Raw genomic sequence first — 17,596 nt, 5'->3', positions numbered from 1 at the left:
CTTGTTGGAAGTCAAATCTCCGTCCCAGTCTCAGGTCTTTTGCAGACTCCAACAGGTTTTCTTCAAGAACGGTCCTGTATTTGGCTCCATCCATCTTCCCATCAATTTTAACCATCTTCCCTGTCCCTGCTGAAGAAAAGCAGGCCCAAACCATGATGCTGCTACCACCATGTTTGACAGTGGGGATGGTGTGTTCAGGCTGAGGAGCTGTGTTGCCTTTACGCCAAACATATCGTTTGGCATTGTTACCAAAAAGTTCGATTTTGGTTTCATCTGACCAGAGCACCTTCTTCCACATGTTTGGTGTATCTCTCAGGTGGCTTGTTGCAAACGTTAAACACTTTTTATGGATATCTTTGAGAAATGGCTTTCTTCTTGCTACTCTTCCATAAATGCAAGGTTTGTGCAGTGTACGACTGATTGTTGTCCTATAGACAGACTGTCCCGCCTCAGCTGTAGATCTCTGCAGTTCATCCAGAGTGATCATGGGCCTCTTGGCTGCATCTCTGATCAGTCTTCTCCTTGTTTGAGATGAAAGTTTAGAGGGACGGCCGAGTCTTGTTAGATTTGCAGTGGTATGATACTCCTTCCATTTCAATATGTTCACTTGCACAGTGCTCCTTGGGATGTTTAAAGTTTTGAAAATCATTTTGCATCCAAATCCAGCTTTAAACTTCTCAACAACAGTATCACGGACCTTCCTGTTGTGTTCCTTGGTCTTCATGATGCTCTCTGTGCTTCAAACAGAACCCTGAGGCTATCACAGAGCAGGTGCATTTATACGGAGACTTGATTACACACAGATGGATTATATTTATCATCATTAGGCATTTAGGACAACATTGGATCTTTCAGAGATCCACAATGAACTTCTGGAGTGAGTTTGCTGTACTGAAAGTAAAGGGGATGAATAATATTGCACGCCCCACTTTTCAGTTTTTGATTTTCCACAAAATTTTAAAATAACCAATAAATTTCGTTCAACTTCACAATTGTGGTCCACTTGTTGTTGATTATTCACCAAAAATTTACATTTGGTATCTTTATGTTTGAAGCATGATATGTGGGAAAAAGTTGAAAAGTTCCAGGGAGCCGAAAACTTTCACAAGGCACTGTATATTGCCAATTAGCTAAAAACATCTAAAATAAAAAAAAGTACAATTTTATAACGAGTTCACTGTTTTCATGATGGGACACTTCACTGTCACTGAAGGCTACTGTATATATATAACTACGGCCGGGGTCACACTTGTGAGTGCAATGCGAGAAACTCGTGCATCAATGCCCGGCACTGCCGCCGGCACTCGGGACCGGAGCATGCAGCTGCATAGAAATACATGCAGTCTCACACTTCAGTCCCGAGTGAAAGCGGCAGTGCCGGGTATTGATACTCGAGTTTTTGACATTGCATTCGCAAGTGTGACCCCGGCCTAAACAGAAAAGTCCAAGCACAATATGCACAAGCACAACCTTCTACAATGATGAATGTTCTATATAAAATGCCGACAGTCTTCTGTAGGTTCTTGGAGATTTCATTCTTGTGTTTCCTTCATTTTGTAGATGATGACACCCTTCAGTTTTACCAGAAGCTTTGTCAATATGAACATCATGCAGTGAGGATGATACATGAGTATTTCCAGGATGATCTGATCCACATAGTGAAGAACTTGACTCCTCAACCACTTCTGAGCGAGCTGCATTCTCGAAACTTCCCTGATGACATGGTGAGAACCATGAACTGCTGGTGTTGTCTTCAAGTGTCCCATCTGTTAACGTTTCTTATAGGAACAGTTTAGTCCATGTCACTATTGAGCTGATCCCATGACTGGATTTCAACTGAATTTCATATCATAGAGTAAAGCATGGAACAACTTCCAGCATAATAGAAAGCAACCACTTATATTTAATGGCGAGTACCCCAAAATTATATAACCTATTCCATTCAACAGAACGTATACAAGAAGGGTGTCTGGAGATCCAGGGAAATAATCTGTAACTAGTGGATTCAGGAAGGATTGTCCAATTGACTATTCCATTTACTTTTCCTTCTCTGAACCGAACCCACACATTATTGGGCATATTGTTGTTAAATAATGGCATTATCCCTTTAATTATCTCTATGTATGATCTGTCTTGTGTCCTAGAAATACCGGGGTCTAGAAGAAGATAGAAAAACATTGGCCCGGACTTTACTACAGGACATTTTCTCCATGGGAAGAGAAGCTGTGATAGGATTGTGGGTCAGTCTCTATGTCTTACGGAAGAAACATGCTCTCCCTGGTCTACACGCTGCATTGGATGAGCTCTGTTACGGAGGTAATATTATCCTCAACAATGGCAATGATAAGTCAGTCATTTCCAGCCGTGTAAGCACTGTAGGGGTTCAGCTCTCTGCTAGTCACTTGGATACACACAGGCACATAGATTTAATCTCAAGACAAAATAAATGTTAACGTCCTTCATAAACTTTACAGCTCCAAAAATGAAAACAACCTTTTTCTGACAACTCAGCTTTTAATCTTAATTATGCCAGACGTATATTTTCAGTAAGTCAAGAAACAGATATGAAAACTCGAGCAATGAAAAATTACCTCCTTCCACCTTCCCCCAATCCTGTGGAAAAATGCCTGAATGAGAGCTGTGAACTATAGAAGGGGGATCTGCCTCTGTTTTGTGAGACTCTACATGACAGTAGTCATGGCATCATGGCTCCAACTGAAGGAATACAGAGCTGCTCCACTGAGCTTTACTGAACCCTCAATGACGTTCGGAGAATCCAGGTTGGGACAATCAGGTCACCTGGCCACATATCTCAATGGACTGCCAGCTTCCTAAGCTTATCACTACCTCTTCTCTGTGTGAGCCATCTGAAAGCGGGGTTCCAGTGGTGGGGGTTGTCAGCCCTGGAAACCCCTAAATTTCAGAAGCTCTAATCATTGTGAGCGGTAGGGTGAAACTCTGTAATTTGCCCATTTTGGGTATTTGATGGGACTGTTCTATTTGTTATTGTCTGTTGGTGGTTCAATAAATTTTTGCCACACTGTTTTATCCTAACCCTTTGTTGTCTGAGTAGTATTCTGCCCGAGGGAAAGTAGTGTGAGCATTCAGTGGGATGGGCCCTGATCCATGCAATCTTTCTAAAGACAAAGGGGTCAGCATACGAGAGTACCCACTCATCCTCGTGTCTCCATACTTGGTAGCAGAAGTGGGATACTACTGAGCCTGGTGGATCTGGGGGAGCTGCTAGGGATTGGTGTTCATAGACACCATCCAAAGGCTCTACAACCATGGAGGCAGATAGACAGACCCAGCAGAACATAGGTGACGCATACACAGCAGGTTTTTGGATCCCACCATGTCCAACCCCACCAGCTCGGCCTTGGGAAGAGGACCAGAGGGGATAACAACCGCAACAAGAAACGGCGACTACAGGAGTCGTGCCAACTTTGACTTACTGAATACAGGGCACTCGGTCTGATGTGATACAGCAATTAGTCCTTTGAGATGCCCAGAACATCGTTGGGGACGATGAAAACTCTGCTTAAGTAGACCCAGAGGAATTGTTAAATCCAAGATCCTGTGGTGTTAGGGTTGGCAGAACGCACCGAGTATATATATGTGTTATAATAGCTGCGTTCGCAACCCGGGGTCCACCGTGCAGGAGAGAACCTGCTGCTAGCAATTGGCGGCACTATATGGCGGTATAAACGAACTCTGTTACTTCACTGAATCGCTAAGATAGGAAAACGCTGTGCCCTGTTAACCTCACAGAGGATCACAGCTACATAACAGAGCAGAAAGCAAACAGTGGTCATGCAGTTAGCATAGCACATGATCAATGTTGTGAATTCCGTTCTCGAACTCCCTCCTGTGGTCATGAATGGTACTTCGGTGAGTTCTGTCCATGGACTCCCTCTGGTGGCTGTGAGTGGAGCTGCTGGTTCTGAGATTCCTTCTCCAGCTGCCCTCGTTTAGGGCTACGCTGGATTCTCTATTTAACTCCACTCAGATTGTTACTCTATGCCAGCTGTCAATGTCTTAGTACTGGTTCAGATCTCTCCTGGATCTTTCTGAGGACCTGTCTACTCCAGCAGAAGCTAAGTTCCTGCTTGTTCATTTGTTGCATATGGTTTTTCTTGCTAGTTCTAGTCCAGCTTGCTATCATGAAACTGCCTGGCTAGCTGGAAGCTCTGGGGGTGCAGAGTGGCACCACCACACCGTGAGTCGGTGCGGGGGTCCTGTTTGCACACTCTGCGTGGTTTTTGTAGTTTTTTTGTGTTGACCGCAAAGATCCCTTTTCTGTCCTCAATCTGTTTAGTTAGACTGGCCTCCTTTGCTAAAACCTATTTCATCCTGTGTTTGTGATTTCCTCTTAACTCACAGTCAATACTTGTGGGGGGCTGCTTTTACCTTTGGGGAATTTCTCTGAGGCAAGTGAGGCTTTGTTTCCTTTCTTTAGGGGTAGTTAGCTCTTAGGCTGTGAAGAGGCATCTAGGCAGAGTCAGGCACCCTCCACGGCTATTTCTAGTTGTGTTGATAGGAGTAGGGTTTGCGGTCAGCAGAGTTCCCATTTCCCCAGAGCTCGTCCCGATTCCGTGTTTAACTATCAGGTCATTCCGGGTGCACCTAACCACCAGGTCATAACAGATCAACTCCTCTCCGGTGGAGCCGGAATACTAGTGGCTATACGCCAGCCCTGAATTCACACACACAAAAATCCTAACCGGAGGTGCCGGTATACTAGGGGTTTATTTCAGCCAACCCTGACCACATGCAGACATGACCACAAGGTAGCAAAGCTCATAACATAGGTTGATACTAGTGCATGGCCGTGCGGCCATGCGAACCTTTTATAGCTGCAGCAGACAAGGACCTTCCTAGTGGTCCAATGGGAGCTGCTACAGGACCTGAGCGTTTGACCCCCGACCTGCAATGAGAGGTCCTCCCTTTGGCATGCTCAGAAGGGAAAAAGCAGGACTTAGTCCCAGAGACGTCTGTTCACCGCAGACCAGTACTGGCTACAATGGCTGAGCCTGGAAGATTAGCAGTAACCAAGCGCAGAGTATCAGCCTGAGCCAGATGCTGGGACCGACGTCTCCGCTGAGCAGACTCCACTGCGGCTGGAGGAGAATGGGAGACCGCAGTGGAGGTGGTTCGAGATTCCCCCTTTGCAGTGGCGGGAACTCGTCACCTAACATTACCCCCCCTCCTTGGGCCTCGCTATGCTCAAAGGCAGCAATGAGCTGTGGAGCTTGAATGTGTTCAGCAGGCTCCCAGGACCTGTCCTCTGGATCATAACCCTTCCAGTCCACCAAATAAATTTTTTTGCCACGTACCACCTTGCACCCTAAGATAGCGCTCACCTCGTAATCATCCATAGACGAACCCAATGTCCCGACAGATGACTCAGAAAACCGGAACATGTGTACGGGCTTTAAAAGGAACACATGAAATATGTCGGTGATACCTAGGCATGGAGGAAGGGCCAGACAGTAGATTACAGGGTTAACCTGTTCGGGGACCTTGAAGGGACCCAAGTAGCGAGGTGCAAACTTAGTGGACTCAACTTGCAGCCTGATGTTACGGGCGGAGAGCCACACTAAATCGTCAGGAGCAAAGGTCGGAGTGGGGCGCCGGTGTGCATCGGCGGAGAACCTCATTCTCTCCTTGGAAGCCCGGATGGCATCTTAAGTAGGGTCCCAAATGTCCCATGCCTCCACAGCCCAGTCTGCCACCCTGGAGTCGATGGAAGACACAGGCATGGGCACAGGAACCAGTGGATGTTGACCGTAATTAAGGAGAAATGGAGTCTGACCAGTGGAGTCGGGTACGGCATTGTTTAGCGCAAACTCTGCCCACGGTAGCAAGGATGCCCAGTCATCCTGCCTGGCTGAAACAAAATGTCACAGATATGTGACCAAGGTCTGGTTGGCCCTCTCTACCAACCCATTCGTCTCGGGATGATATGCAGAAGAGAGATTAAACTCCATACTGAGTAGTCGACAAAGCTCTCTCCAGGACCGAGATGCAAACTGGGGAGCCCGGTCACTGACAATCTTATCTGGCATACAGTGTAGGCAGAAAATATGTTTTACAAACAATGCTGCTAAAGCCCGTGCAGAAGGTAGCCATGGAAGAGGCACCAAGTGCACCAATTTAGAGAAATGGTCGGTGATTACCCAAATGATGGTGCAGCCACGAGACTTGGGTAAGCCCACCACAAAATCCATCCTGACCATCTCCCACGGCCTGTCTGCCACCGGTAGGGGATAAAGTAATCCTGCTGGCCGTTGTCAAGGAGACCTATTCTTAGCACAGGAGACACATGCCCCAATATAGTCCCCGACATCAAGAGCCATATGCGGCCACCAGTATGTTCTCGCCAGCAGCTCAGACGTCCTCTTGGTCCCAAAATTTCCACCCACTCTAGAGAATGAGCCCAAGAGAGAACCTCTGGTCGCAAATGTAAAGGTAAAAAAGTCTTGCCCGGGGGCACAGACTCTAGGGAGACCGTTCTCAGGCTCTCAGCAGGGACAATAAGCCAAGGCTCCTCTTCCTCCTCCACAGATGACTCAACGGAGCAAGAGAGAGTGTCGGCACGAATGTTCTTCTACCCGGAGAGAAAATGGAGAGTGAAATGGAACCAGGAGAAGAACAGGGACCATCTGGCCTGGCGAGAATTTAGCCGCTGGGCTGTCTGTAAGTACATTAAATTTTTATGGTCAGTAAAAACTTGAAAGGGAAAGCAAGCCCCCTCCAGAAGATGTCTCCACTCAGAGAAAGCCAATTTCATGGCAAGTAACTCCCTGCCCCCGATGGAATAATTCCTCTCCGCTGGTGTGAAGGTCTTGGAAAAGAAGAAGCAAGGATGCTTCCGACCTTGAGCATCCTTTTGGAAGAGGACTGCTCCAGCACCAACGGATGAGGCATCCACCTCCATTATAAACGGCTTATCAACATCGGAGCGATGTAGAATGGGAGCACTAGCAATATGAGATTTTATTGAGAGAAAGGCCTTGGAGACCTCCTCCGACCACAATTTGGGATTTGCTCCCTTCTTGGTGAGGGCTACCATGGGAGCTACTAAAGTTGAGAAATGCAGAATGAACTTGCGATAGTAGTTAATGAACCCCATAAAGCGTTGCACTGCTTTGAGAGAGTGGAGTTCTTGCCAGTCCATCACAGCCTGTAGTTTGGCAGGATCCATAGCCAACCCCTGGGCGGAGATAATGTAACTAAGGAAAGGCAAGGACTCCTGCTCAAACACACATTTCTCCAACTGAGCGTAGAGGAAGTTTGCCCGTAAGAGGTCGAAGACTTTGCAAACATCTCTCCGGTGAGAGTCAATATCTGGAGAGTAGATGAGTATATCATCCAGATAGACCACGACCGAAGTGGAGAGCATATCCCGGAAGATATCATTTACAAAGTCTTGGAAGATGGCTGGGGCATTGCAGAGGCCGAAGGGCATCACCAGATATTCATAGTGCCCATCCCTGGTGTTAAATGCCGTCTTCCATTTGTTCCTCTCACGGATGCGATTCAAGTTGTAAGCAAATTCTCCCTGAGGACCACTCTATATGAAGAGAGTGGAAACGTAACCAGGGTATCCCTAGTAGTATCTCATCAATTCCCTCGGGAAGGACAAGCAGGGAGATAACCTCCTGATGGGAAGGAGACAAAGATAACGTGAAACGGGATGATCTGATGTGTAATTTGTGTGGGCAGTGTTGACCCATTTACCACTCGAACAGTCACTGGCCTGGCGAGCATCACCAGGGTTATAGTGTGGCATTGGGCGAAGGCAGAGGACATAAAATTCCCCTTCGCCCCAGAGTCCACACATAGCTCGACTGTAAGAGTGGAAGAGCCTAAAGTGATTGTCCCCTTATAGGACAGCGTGGAGGAAAATACCGCTGTGTCTAGTGAACCTCCTCCTATGGTTACTAGACGCGATCGTTTCCCGACCACTGAGGACATTTCTTGGCATAATGTCCCATCTGCTGGCAGTTACTACACACCACGGGTACTCGAGTGGCCCGGGACTTAGGTCCCGCTCGAGAAACCTCCATGGCCACATGGGAGTCGGGTGCCTGAATAGGAGATTCCAGAGGACTGGCAAAGGTAGGAGCCAACTGGAACCTCTGCCTACACTGGGTCCACTCCAACCTCTGCTCGTTAAAACGGTGGTTGATGCGGGTAGATATAGCTATGAGGTCCTCCAGTGTGGCAGGAATCTCACTGGTGGCCAAGGCGTCCTTTACATGGTCAGCCAGTCCCTTCCAGTACACAGGAATAAGGACTTTATCCGACCACTCCAGCTCTGATGCCAAAGTCCGGAAGTGGACCGCAAATTGGCTGACCATGGACGAACCCTGTGTTAATGCCAGCAGTTGGAGCGCTGTATCGTGGGTAATACGAGGTCCCAAAAAGACCTGTCTCAGAGAGTCCAGGAAGCGAGGAGCACTCTGTACCACACGATCATCACGCTCCCACAGCGGCCTTGCCCACTCCAATGCCCTGCCCGACAGAAGGGATATGATAAATTCCACTTTAGCCCTTTCCATAGGAAAACGTGCAGCCAGAAGCTCTAGATGTAGGGTGCACTGGCTCACGAATCCCCGACAGAGCTTACTGTCACCAGCAAACTTGTCTGGAAGTGGGAGACGGGATAAGGTCAGAGCAGGGGTGGCAGAGGACAAACTGGCTGCAGCTACACTAGCAGCCTGTACAGCGACTGCAGTGACATCCACAGCCGAGGTTGTGCGCTCAAGAGCCGCCAACCTACCCTCCAGCTGCTGGATGTACCGCTGTAGACGCTGATCGTCCACCATTTACTAGCCAGACTCTGGCGCTAGTATTATGTTAGGGTTGGCGGAATGCACCGAGTATATATATGTGTTATAATAGGTGCGTTCGCAACCCGGGGTCCACCGTGCAGGAGATGAACCTGCTGCTAGCAATTGGTGGCACTACATGGCGGTATAAGCGAACTCCGTTACTTCGCAGAATCGCTAAGATAGGAAAATGCTGTTAACCTCACAGAGGATCACAGCTACCTAACAGAGCAGAAAGCAAACAGTGGTCATGCAGTCAGCATAGCACACGAACAACTCCTCTCCGGTGGAGCCGGAATTCTAGTGGCTATACACCAGCCCTGAATTCACACACACAAAACTCCTCACCGGAGGTGCCGGTATTCTAGGGGCTTATTTCAGCCAACCCTGACCACATGCAGACATGACCACAAGGTAGCAAAGCTCATAACATAGGTTGATACTAGCGCATGGCCATGCGGCCATGCAAACCTTTTATAGCTGCAGCAGACAAGGACCTTCCTAGTGGTCCAATGGGAGCTGCTACCGGACCTGAGAGTGTGACCCCCGACCTCCAATGAGAGGTCCTCCCTTTGGCATGCTCAGAAGGGAAAAAGCAGGACTTAGTCCCAGAGACGTCTGTTCACCGCAGACCAGTACTGGCTACAATGGCTGAGCCTGGAAGAGCAGCAGTAACCAATCGCAGAGTATCAGCCTGAGCCAGACGCTGGGACCAACGTCTCCGCTGAGCAGGCTCCACTGCGGCTGGAGGAGAATGAGAGACCGCAGCGGAGGTGGTTCGAGATTCCCCCTGTGCAGCGGCGGGAACTCGACACCTAACATGTGGTAGTCTGGAATCAAATACTTAGTCGCAAGCAGCGCAAATCCAGGAATTGTTGACGTGCCAGTGTTAAATGAGTCCAATACAGAGATTGATGGAATTCTGCAAAGCTTTAAGACGCTAATGATGATGCACCAAGTGACCACAGCTGATTGGGCCAAATACTTGTGGAATAGTTTGACTTGCTCGGCACAGGATGCTGTCCAGTCTCTTGGCCCTCAGAATTGTCTCGACTATTGGACTATTAAGGGCACCCTGCTATCGCACCAGGTTCCGGACTTTGTGTCGTTAGGGGGCCTCTCATGTAAAATTTAGCAGTCAACTCTGATGACGCTGCAACTGCTGGATTAATGGTCTGACTGCCCACTCAGCTCATGCCCTCCGGGATGTGATTGTACTCAAGCAACTTATGGAGAAAATGGCCCCAGAAATACGAGAGTGTGTTAGCCGACCGGAAACCTGAAATCCAAGAGCAAACAACTCGATTGGCCAATGAATTTACAGCTAATTGACCCCAATGGGGACCTTACATGCCCAGAGTTGACTAGTGTTGGACTGGGGTGCCAAGTGCCCAACAGTAATATTTACTCTGGGGCCACTGTTCAGCTACATGCAAATATTATATTCCCCTCATTCACAAGTTTACGGCTGCATTCTATATAAACTGGTAGTTTGTTAATTGGATGTTGAGAGGCTGCCATTGTCTGTAGACAGTGAAACAAGTGTATTGTGCCAGCTACTGCTCATATAAGTAGAGTGGGGCCCACTGGGAGATTTACCTGTTCTTCTGTGGGCCAGTCTAGGTCTGAAGGTGACAAATTCCCAGAGAACTCAACCTTCCTCTGCATAAATGCAGTTTTATCTATGGTGCCTGTTTTCATTCAGTTGTGACTAACAAAATGTAAAATGATGAGACTGCCACAGCATAGATGTCCCTATATACAGTGCTGTCCCCATATATAGTGGCAGCAATTACCTCCAACATCATTAATCTCCTTGTCTATTTATGAGATGAAATGTGCCTGAAGCATTGGTGGCAGACCAGACTCTTGGCTGCCACCTCTTGGCTATACCATTACTGTGTATTCAGCATATACACATTATTATTTTATTATTATTATTATTTATTATTATAGCGCCATTTATCCCATGGCGCTTTACATGTGAGGAGGGGTATACATAATAAAAACAAGTACAATAATCTTGAACAATACAAGTCACAACTGGTACAGGAGGAGAGAGGACCCTGCCCGCAAGGGCTCACAATCTACAAGGGATGGGTGAGGATACAGTAGGTGAGGGTAGAGCTGGTCGTGCAGCGGTTTGGTCAATCGGTGGTTACTGCAGGTTGTAGGCTTGTCGGAAGTGGTGGGTCTTCAGGTTCTTTTTGAAGGTTTCGATGGTAGGCGAGAGTCTGATGTGTTGTGGTAGAGAGTTCCAGAGTAGGGGTGATACGCGAGAGAAATCTTGTATGCGATTGTGGGAAGAGGAGATAACAGGTGAGTAGAGAAGGAGATCTTGTGAGGATCGGAGGTGTGCAGGAAAGTACCGGGAGACGAGGTCACAGATGTATGGAGGAGACAGGTTGTGGATGGCTTTGTATGTCATGGTTAGGCTTTTGTACTGGAGTCTCTGGGTAATGGGGAGCCAGTGCAGGGATTGACAGAGTGGAGAGGCTGGGGAATAGCGGGGGGACAGGTGGATTAGTCGGGCAGCAGAGTTAAGAATAGATTGGAGGGGTGCGAGAGTGTTAGAGGGGAGGCCACAGAGCAGGAGGTTACAGTAGTCGAGGCGGGAGATGATGAGGGCATGGACTAGGGTTTTTGCAGATTCTTGGTTGAGGAATGTACGGATCCGTGAAATATTTTTGAGTTGGAGGCGGCAGGAAGTGGAATGGGTTTGGATATGTGGTTTGAAGGAGAGATCAGTGTCAAGGATTACCCCAAGACAGCGGGCTTGTGGGACTGGGGAGAGTGGGCAGCCGTTTACTGCAATGGATAGGTTCGTTGGGGTGGTCATTAGTGTTGAGCATTCCGATACTGCAAGTATCGGGTATCGGCCGATACTTGCTGTATCGGAATTCCGATACCGAGATCCGATATTTTTGTGATATCGGGTATCGGTATCGAAACAACATTAATGTAAAAATGTGTAAAAGAGAGAATTAAAATAAAAAATATTGCTATACTCACCTCTCCGACGCAGCCTGCACCTTACCGAGGGAAGCGGCAGCGTTCTTTGTTTAAAATTCGCGCTTTTCTTTCCTTTACGTGAGTCCCGGCTTGTGATTGGTTGCGTGCCGCCCATGTGACCGGGACGCAACCAATCACAGCAAGCCGTGACGTAATTTCAGGTCCTTCAGGATTTTAAAATTACGTTCAGGCGTTGTGATTGGTTGCGTCGCAGTCACATGGGCGACGCAACCAATCACAGCAAGCCGTGACGTAATTTCAGGTCCTTAAGGATTTTAAAATTACGTCCCGGGTTTGTGATTGGTTGCGTCGCAGTCACATGGGAGACGCAACCAATCACAAGCCGTGACGTCACGGGAGGCTGGACACGCGCGCATTTTAAAATGGGCGCGTGTCCAGCCTCCCGTGACGTCCCGGCTTGTGATTGGTTGATCGCGGCGCAACCAATCACAAGCCGGGACGTCACGGGAGGCTGGACACGCGCCCATTTTAAAAAGCGCGCGTGTCCAGCCTCCCGTGACGTCACGGCTTGTGATTGGTTAATGGCGGCCATGTTGCCGGGACGCGGACCAATCACAGCAAGCCGTGACGTAATTTCGTCACGGCTTGCTGTGATTGGTCCGCGTCCCGGCAACATGGCGCCGTGACCAATCATAAGCCGGGACGTCACTGGAGGCTGGACACGCGCGCTTTTTAAAATGGGCGCGTGTCCAGCCTCCCGTGACGTCCCGGCTTGTGATTGGTTAATGGCGGCCATGTTGCCGGGACGCGGACCAATCACAGCAAGCCGTGACGTAATTTCGTCACGGCTTGCTGTGATTGGTCCGCGTCCCGGCAACATGGCCGCCCTGACCAATCACAAGCCGGGACTTCACGTAACCAAGTAAAAGCGCAAATTTTAAACAAACAACGCTGCCGGTTCCCTCGCTGAGGTCCAGGCTGCGTCGGAGAGGTGAGTATAGCGATATTTTTTATTTTAATTCTTTCTTTTACACATTTATATGGATCCCAGGGCCTGAAGGAGAGTTTCCTCTCCTTCAGACCCTGGGAACCATCAGGAATACCGTCCGATACTTGAGTCCCATTGACTTGTATTGGTATCGGGTATCGGTATCGGATTGGATCCGATACTTTGCCGGTATCGGCCGATACTTTCCGATACCGATACTTTCAAGTATCGGACGGTATCGCTCAACACTAGTGGTCATGTGATATGGGGGAAAGACGATGAATTCTGTTTTGTCCATGTTAAGTTTTAGAAATCTAGCGGAGAAGAACGATGAAATAGCAGATAGATATTGAGGGATTCTGGTTAATAGGGTGGTGATATCTGGTCCAGAGATGTAGCTCTGTGTGTCGTCAGCATAGAGATGATACTGAAAGCCGTGAAATTCTATGAGCTGTCCCAGGCCAAAGGTGTAAATAGAGAAGAGCAGGGGCCCTAGAACTGAACCTTGCGGGACTCCGACAGATAGGGGGCGAGGTGAGGAGGTGGTGTGTGAGTGGGAGACGCTGAATGTCCGGTCTGTTAGGTATGACGAGATCCAGGATAGGGCCAAGTCTGTGATGCCAAGGGATGAGAGGGTCCGCAGCAATAGGGAATGGTCCACTGTGTCAAAGGCAGAGGACAGGTCCAGGAGGAGGAGGATAGAGTAGTGCCGCTTGCTCTTGGTGGTTAATAAGTCATTGTTGACCTTAGTTAGGGCAGTTGTTGTTTACTAAAACTGTCTCTGATGTTCTCAATCTTCTGCTTGAAGAATGAGGCAAAGTCTTCAGCTGAGATGAGTGGGGAGGGAGGAGGTGCTGGGGGGCGGAGGAGAGAATTGAAGGTGTTGAATAACTGTTTGGGGTTGTGAGACAGGGATGATATGAGAGATAAGAAGTAGGTTTGTTTTGCTGTGGCGAGTGTGGTCTTGAAAGTAGTGAGGGACTGTTTGAATGTGATGAAGTGCTCGTTGGAGTGGGATCCCTTCCATCTGCACTCAGCAGCCCTGGAAGCTCGCCTCAGTACACATACAGCGTAGTCAGCCCATCGAGAGACCTAGAACTTGCAAAACTGCATAAGTCCTCATCCAGGAAAACAACCCTTCACTATGCAAGGACTAGGGTATAATGAGGGTGCTGGGCACTTTATATATCTGTCTATGATCTTAAAAAGTTCTTTCCATTCCTTATTAGGGGACACTTTGGTGAAACAAATAGTACTGGATAAATGCGGACATCAACTTCTCCCAGAACTGAAAGGTAAGTGGAAAGTATGCAAATGTGTTAGTGAAATGCACCGCACTTCTATTAAACCAAACCATTTCCAGCAAATCCAAGATAATCAGGTGAGCTGCTGGAGCAGTTTCTGGTCCATAAGGAATCGTGCAGACGTCCATGCAAATTGGTCCAAGCATGGGCAGCTAGTGCATGGACTGGTCACATTGGTCCTGACCGGAGCGTGACAGCCTCATAGAAGTATATGAAACTGTCACCATTGGGTTGGGAGAGCAGCAGCCAGTCCATGCATTGTGGTCCAAGATCGGACGTCTGTATGAGCCCTAAGTCAGACCAGATTTGTCAACTTTCTCACAATGTCTGGAAAAACTCCCACCAAAAGAGCAGACTTCTCAGAGGAGTTGGTAAATCTCCAAGGCTCTACAGAAGTCTCCCAAAAATCAGCGCTCTTGTGCTATCTGCTGGCATGTGTCATCTTTAGACGGAGCCCTGGTGACCAGATGCACATTCATGGGGAAAGATACAGGGCAAGGCCAGTAAAAAGAGGGGGTAATATGAAAAAGAATGTAGCGGCATGCATTAATTGTTCTCAAAAATCTCCCCAAGACTGAAAGTTGTCAAGAATTCAGCAAGGTCTCCTTTACAGACACCTTTTAATGACTACCTTGTCCTGACCCTTGGGGTTTGTTTTGGTCCTTTTTATTTGCGGGGTTTGCATCTTTTCTTGTACACAGTACATTTTAGGTTGTGGCTATCCCTTTTAGGTTTTGCAGCGAAATTCAGATTTCCACAGGCAGGTGCTAAACAGTCAGGCACGGGTCCTGCTCTGCCCCCATCTATTTTGATGCCTTCTGGCCAATAGAGAGGTGAAATGTTAGAGAAAGGGCCCATCCGTATTGGGAACTCCTCACTGCAGTGTGTACCCAGGGATTTTTTGCACATGTTACTATTTATTTACTGCAGTGTTTCTACGTTTTTATTCTAGGTTATATTAACCTGTTAATGGCCACAGTGTGTATGAGCTCCTACATGTCACACTTATGCTAACAGGTGTTGTTTTTTTGTTGGTTTTACCTTAATGACTACTTGTGTGAAGGGATGCCCCATTTTATTTTTGATCCACTGTTAATGTGTGATAGCGAAATGTTATACATGGACCCTGCGTCTCCTTCCGATGAGACCTTATGAATAACAGGACAGTTCAAATTGAAAAATAAAGTATAGCTAGTCACATAAGGATCTATATTTCCAATAGACAAAAACAGAGTAATTAAATAATTTGCATGATGGAAAGATGGAGAGATGATAAGACAAAATAATAATGAACGGTGTGTGCTGGTTGTAACAGCAGAAAACAGATTACCGTCATCCATTAATGATGAAACACAAGTTATCTGGTCTCTTCGTGTTCTGTGTATATGGGAGCGCAATGCTGAAATTATAGGATTAAAGAAAAGATACCAAAACACAACCATTTCTGGAAGGATCTGTAGAGGGGAGAGTAGCGAGGAGAGAGGTGGATTAGTCGGTCAGCAGAGTTAAGAATGGACTGGAGAGGTGCGAGGGTGTTAGTTGGGAGGATATTGTTGTAGTCGAGGCGGGAGATGATGAGGGCATGCAATAGCATTTTAGTAAATTCATGCTTGAGAAAAGGATGAATTCTGGAAATAGTTTAGACTTGCAGGTGGTAGGAGATGAGGAAAGCTTGGATGTGCGGTTTGAAGGGCAGGGTAGAGACGAAGGTTATTATCATAGATAGATCAGGTACAGGGGTTAAGCATAATGGACGAAAGGTGATAAGTTTAGTTTTGTCCGCATTGAACATTAGGAAGCGTGATAAAAAGAAGGAGGATGTGGCTGATAGACAATTCAGGATTCTGGACAGCAGAGCGGTGACGTCTGGACCAGAGAGGTAGATCTGAGTGTCATCAGCATATAGATGGTACTGGAAGCCATGAAACTGTTGGCGAACCCGAACACTAAAGTTTGGGGTCCGCACCGAACACCTACTGTTCAGGCACGGACCCCGAACACATACTACACCAGGAATTCTGTTACTCTTCAGGTTCAACCCCCCCCAACCCTGGGTGAATCACTGGCAGGTCTGATCAGTGGTAAGATTATTATCACTGGTCAGAGTGCTGTGGATCCCACACTGTCAGATGACAGCATGAGTGCTCAGCTGTGACCAAAGGTAAAAGGTTTACCTCCGGTCACTGGCGTCAGCTGATGGAACTACTACTTCCATCAACCTATGTCTGCTGCCGCTAAAAATAGTGAGAGCAGGCAGTGGCTAATGGGATTATTCATCAGCCACTGTCTGAGCTGTAAATAAATTATTTAGGAAAAAACACACCATGGGTTCCCCTGTATTTCTGATAACCAGCCAGACAAAACTGACAGCTGAGGGTTGCAACCCTCAGCTGTCAGCTTTATAATGGCTGGTTATATAGAGGAGTCCCCACTCCGTTTTTTTTAAATTTTTTAAAAAAATATTTTAAAAAAAAAAATACTGCGTGGGGCCCTTTTTTGACAACCAGCCAAGCTAAAGCAGACAGCTGGGGGCTGGCATTCTCAGGCTGGTAAGGGGCCATGGATATTGGCCCTCAAGCCTAAAAATAGCAGCCTGCAGCCGCCCAGAAAAGGCACATCTATTAGATGCGCCAATTCTGGTGCTTTGCCTGACTCTTCCCACTTACCATGTGGAGGTGGCAAGTGGGATAATATTTGTGAGGTTGATGTCACCTTTGTATGGTCAGGTGACATCAAGCCCATGGCTTAGGGTACCGTCACACAGTGCCATTTTCATCGCTACGACGGCACGATTCGTGACGTTGCAGCGTCGTATAAGTATCGCTCCAGCGTCGTATACTGCGGTCACACGTTGCAATACACGGCGCTGGAGCGATAATTTCATGACGTATTTGCGATGTAGAAGCCGTTGGTTACTGTGCGCACATCGTATACAACCTGTGTCACACAATGCAATCATGCCGCCACAGCGGGACACTAGACGACGAAAGAAAGTTTCAAACGATCTGCTACGACGTACGATTCTCAGCGGGGATCCGGATCGCAGTAGCGTGTCAGACACAGCGATATCGTAAATGCATCGCTGGAACGTCACGAATCGTGCCGTTGTAGCGATCAAAATTGCACTGTGTGACGGTACCCTTAGTAATGGAGAGGCGTGTATAAGATACCTATCCATTACTAATCCTATAGTTATATGGTAAGTAAAGACAAAGCAAGAATAGTCCTTTATTTGAAATAAAACAAAACACAGTTTTACTTTTTAAGTTAATGATTGATGTAATTAAAAACTACAATTTGTCCTGTGATAAATAAGCCCACATGCATCTATATAGATGAAAGAATAAAAAATACAAGGTTCTGAGAACATGAGGAGTAAAAAATAGCAACGCAAAAACGAGAAATGCCCGGCTACTTAAAGGGATTGACCAGATAATAATGGCCTATCCCAGGATAGGTCATTAATAGCAGATCAGAGGTGGTCTGCCACATGG

At 47.4% G+C, this 17,596-nt stretch overlaps 1 protein-coding gene across 1 annotated transcript in view; it reads left to right on the top strand.

Moving 5' to 3' along the window:
* LOC143783098 (NACHT, LRR and PYD domains-containing protein 12-like) overlaps positions 1 to 17,596 on the top strand; it is a 173,728-nt gene that overhangs the window by 46,118 nt on the left and 110,014 nt on the right. Inside the window, exons 3-5 of the mRNA XM_077271350.1 lie at positions 1,561 to 1,724; positions 2,145 to 2,316; positions 14,028 to 14,093. Of these exons, the coding sequence (XP_077127465.1) occupies positions 1,561 to 1,724; positions 2,145 to 2,316; positions 14,028 to 14,093 (402 nt within the window). The remainder of the gene's footprint in view (positions 1 to 1,560; positions 1,725 to 2,144; positions 2,317 to 14,027; positions 14,094 to 17,596) is intronic.

Source organism: Ranitomeya variabilis, chromosome 6 (genome assembly GCF_051348905.1).
Source record: "Ranitomeya variabilis isolate aRanVar5 chromosome 6, aRanVar5.hap1, whole genome shotgun sequence".
In the NCBI taxonomy this organism is placed as follows: Eukaryota; Metazoa; Chordata; class Amphibia; order Anura; family Dendrobatidae; genus Ranitomeya; species Ranitomeya variabilis.
The sequence above is the reverse complement of the archived record's forward strand: the minus strand, read 5'-3'. Positions and strand labels throughout refer to the sequence as shown.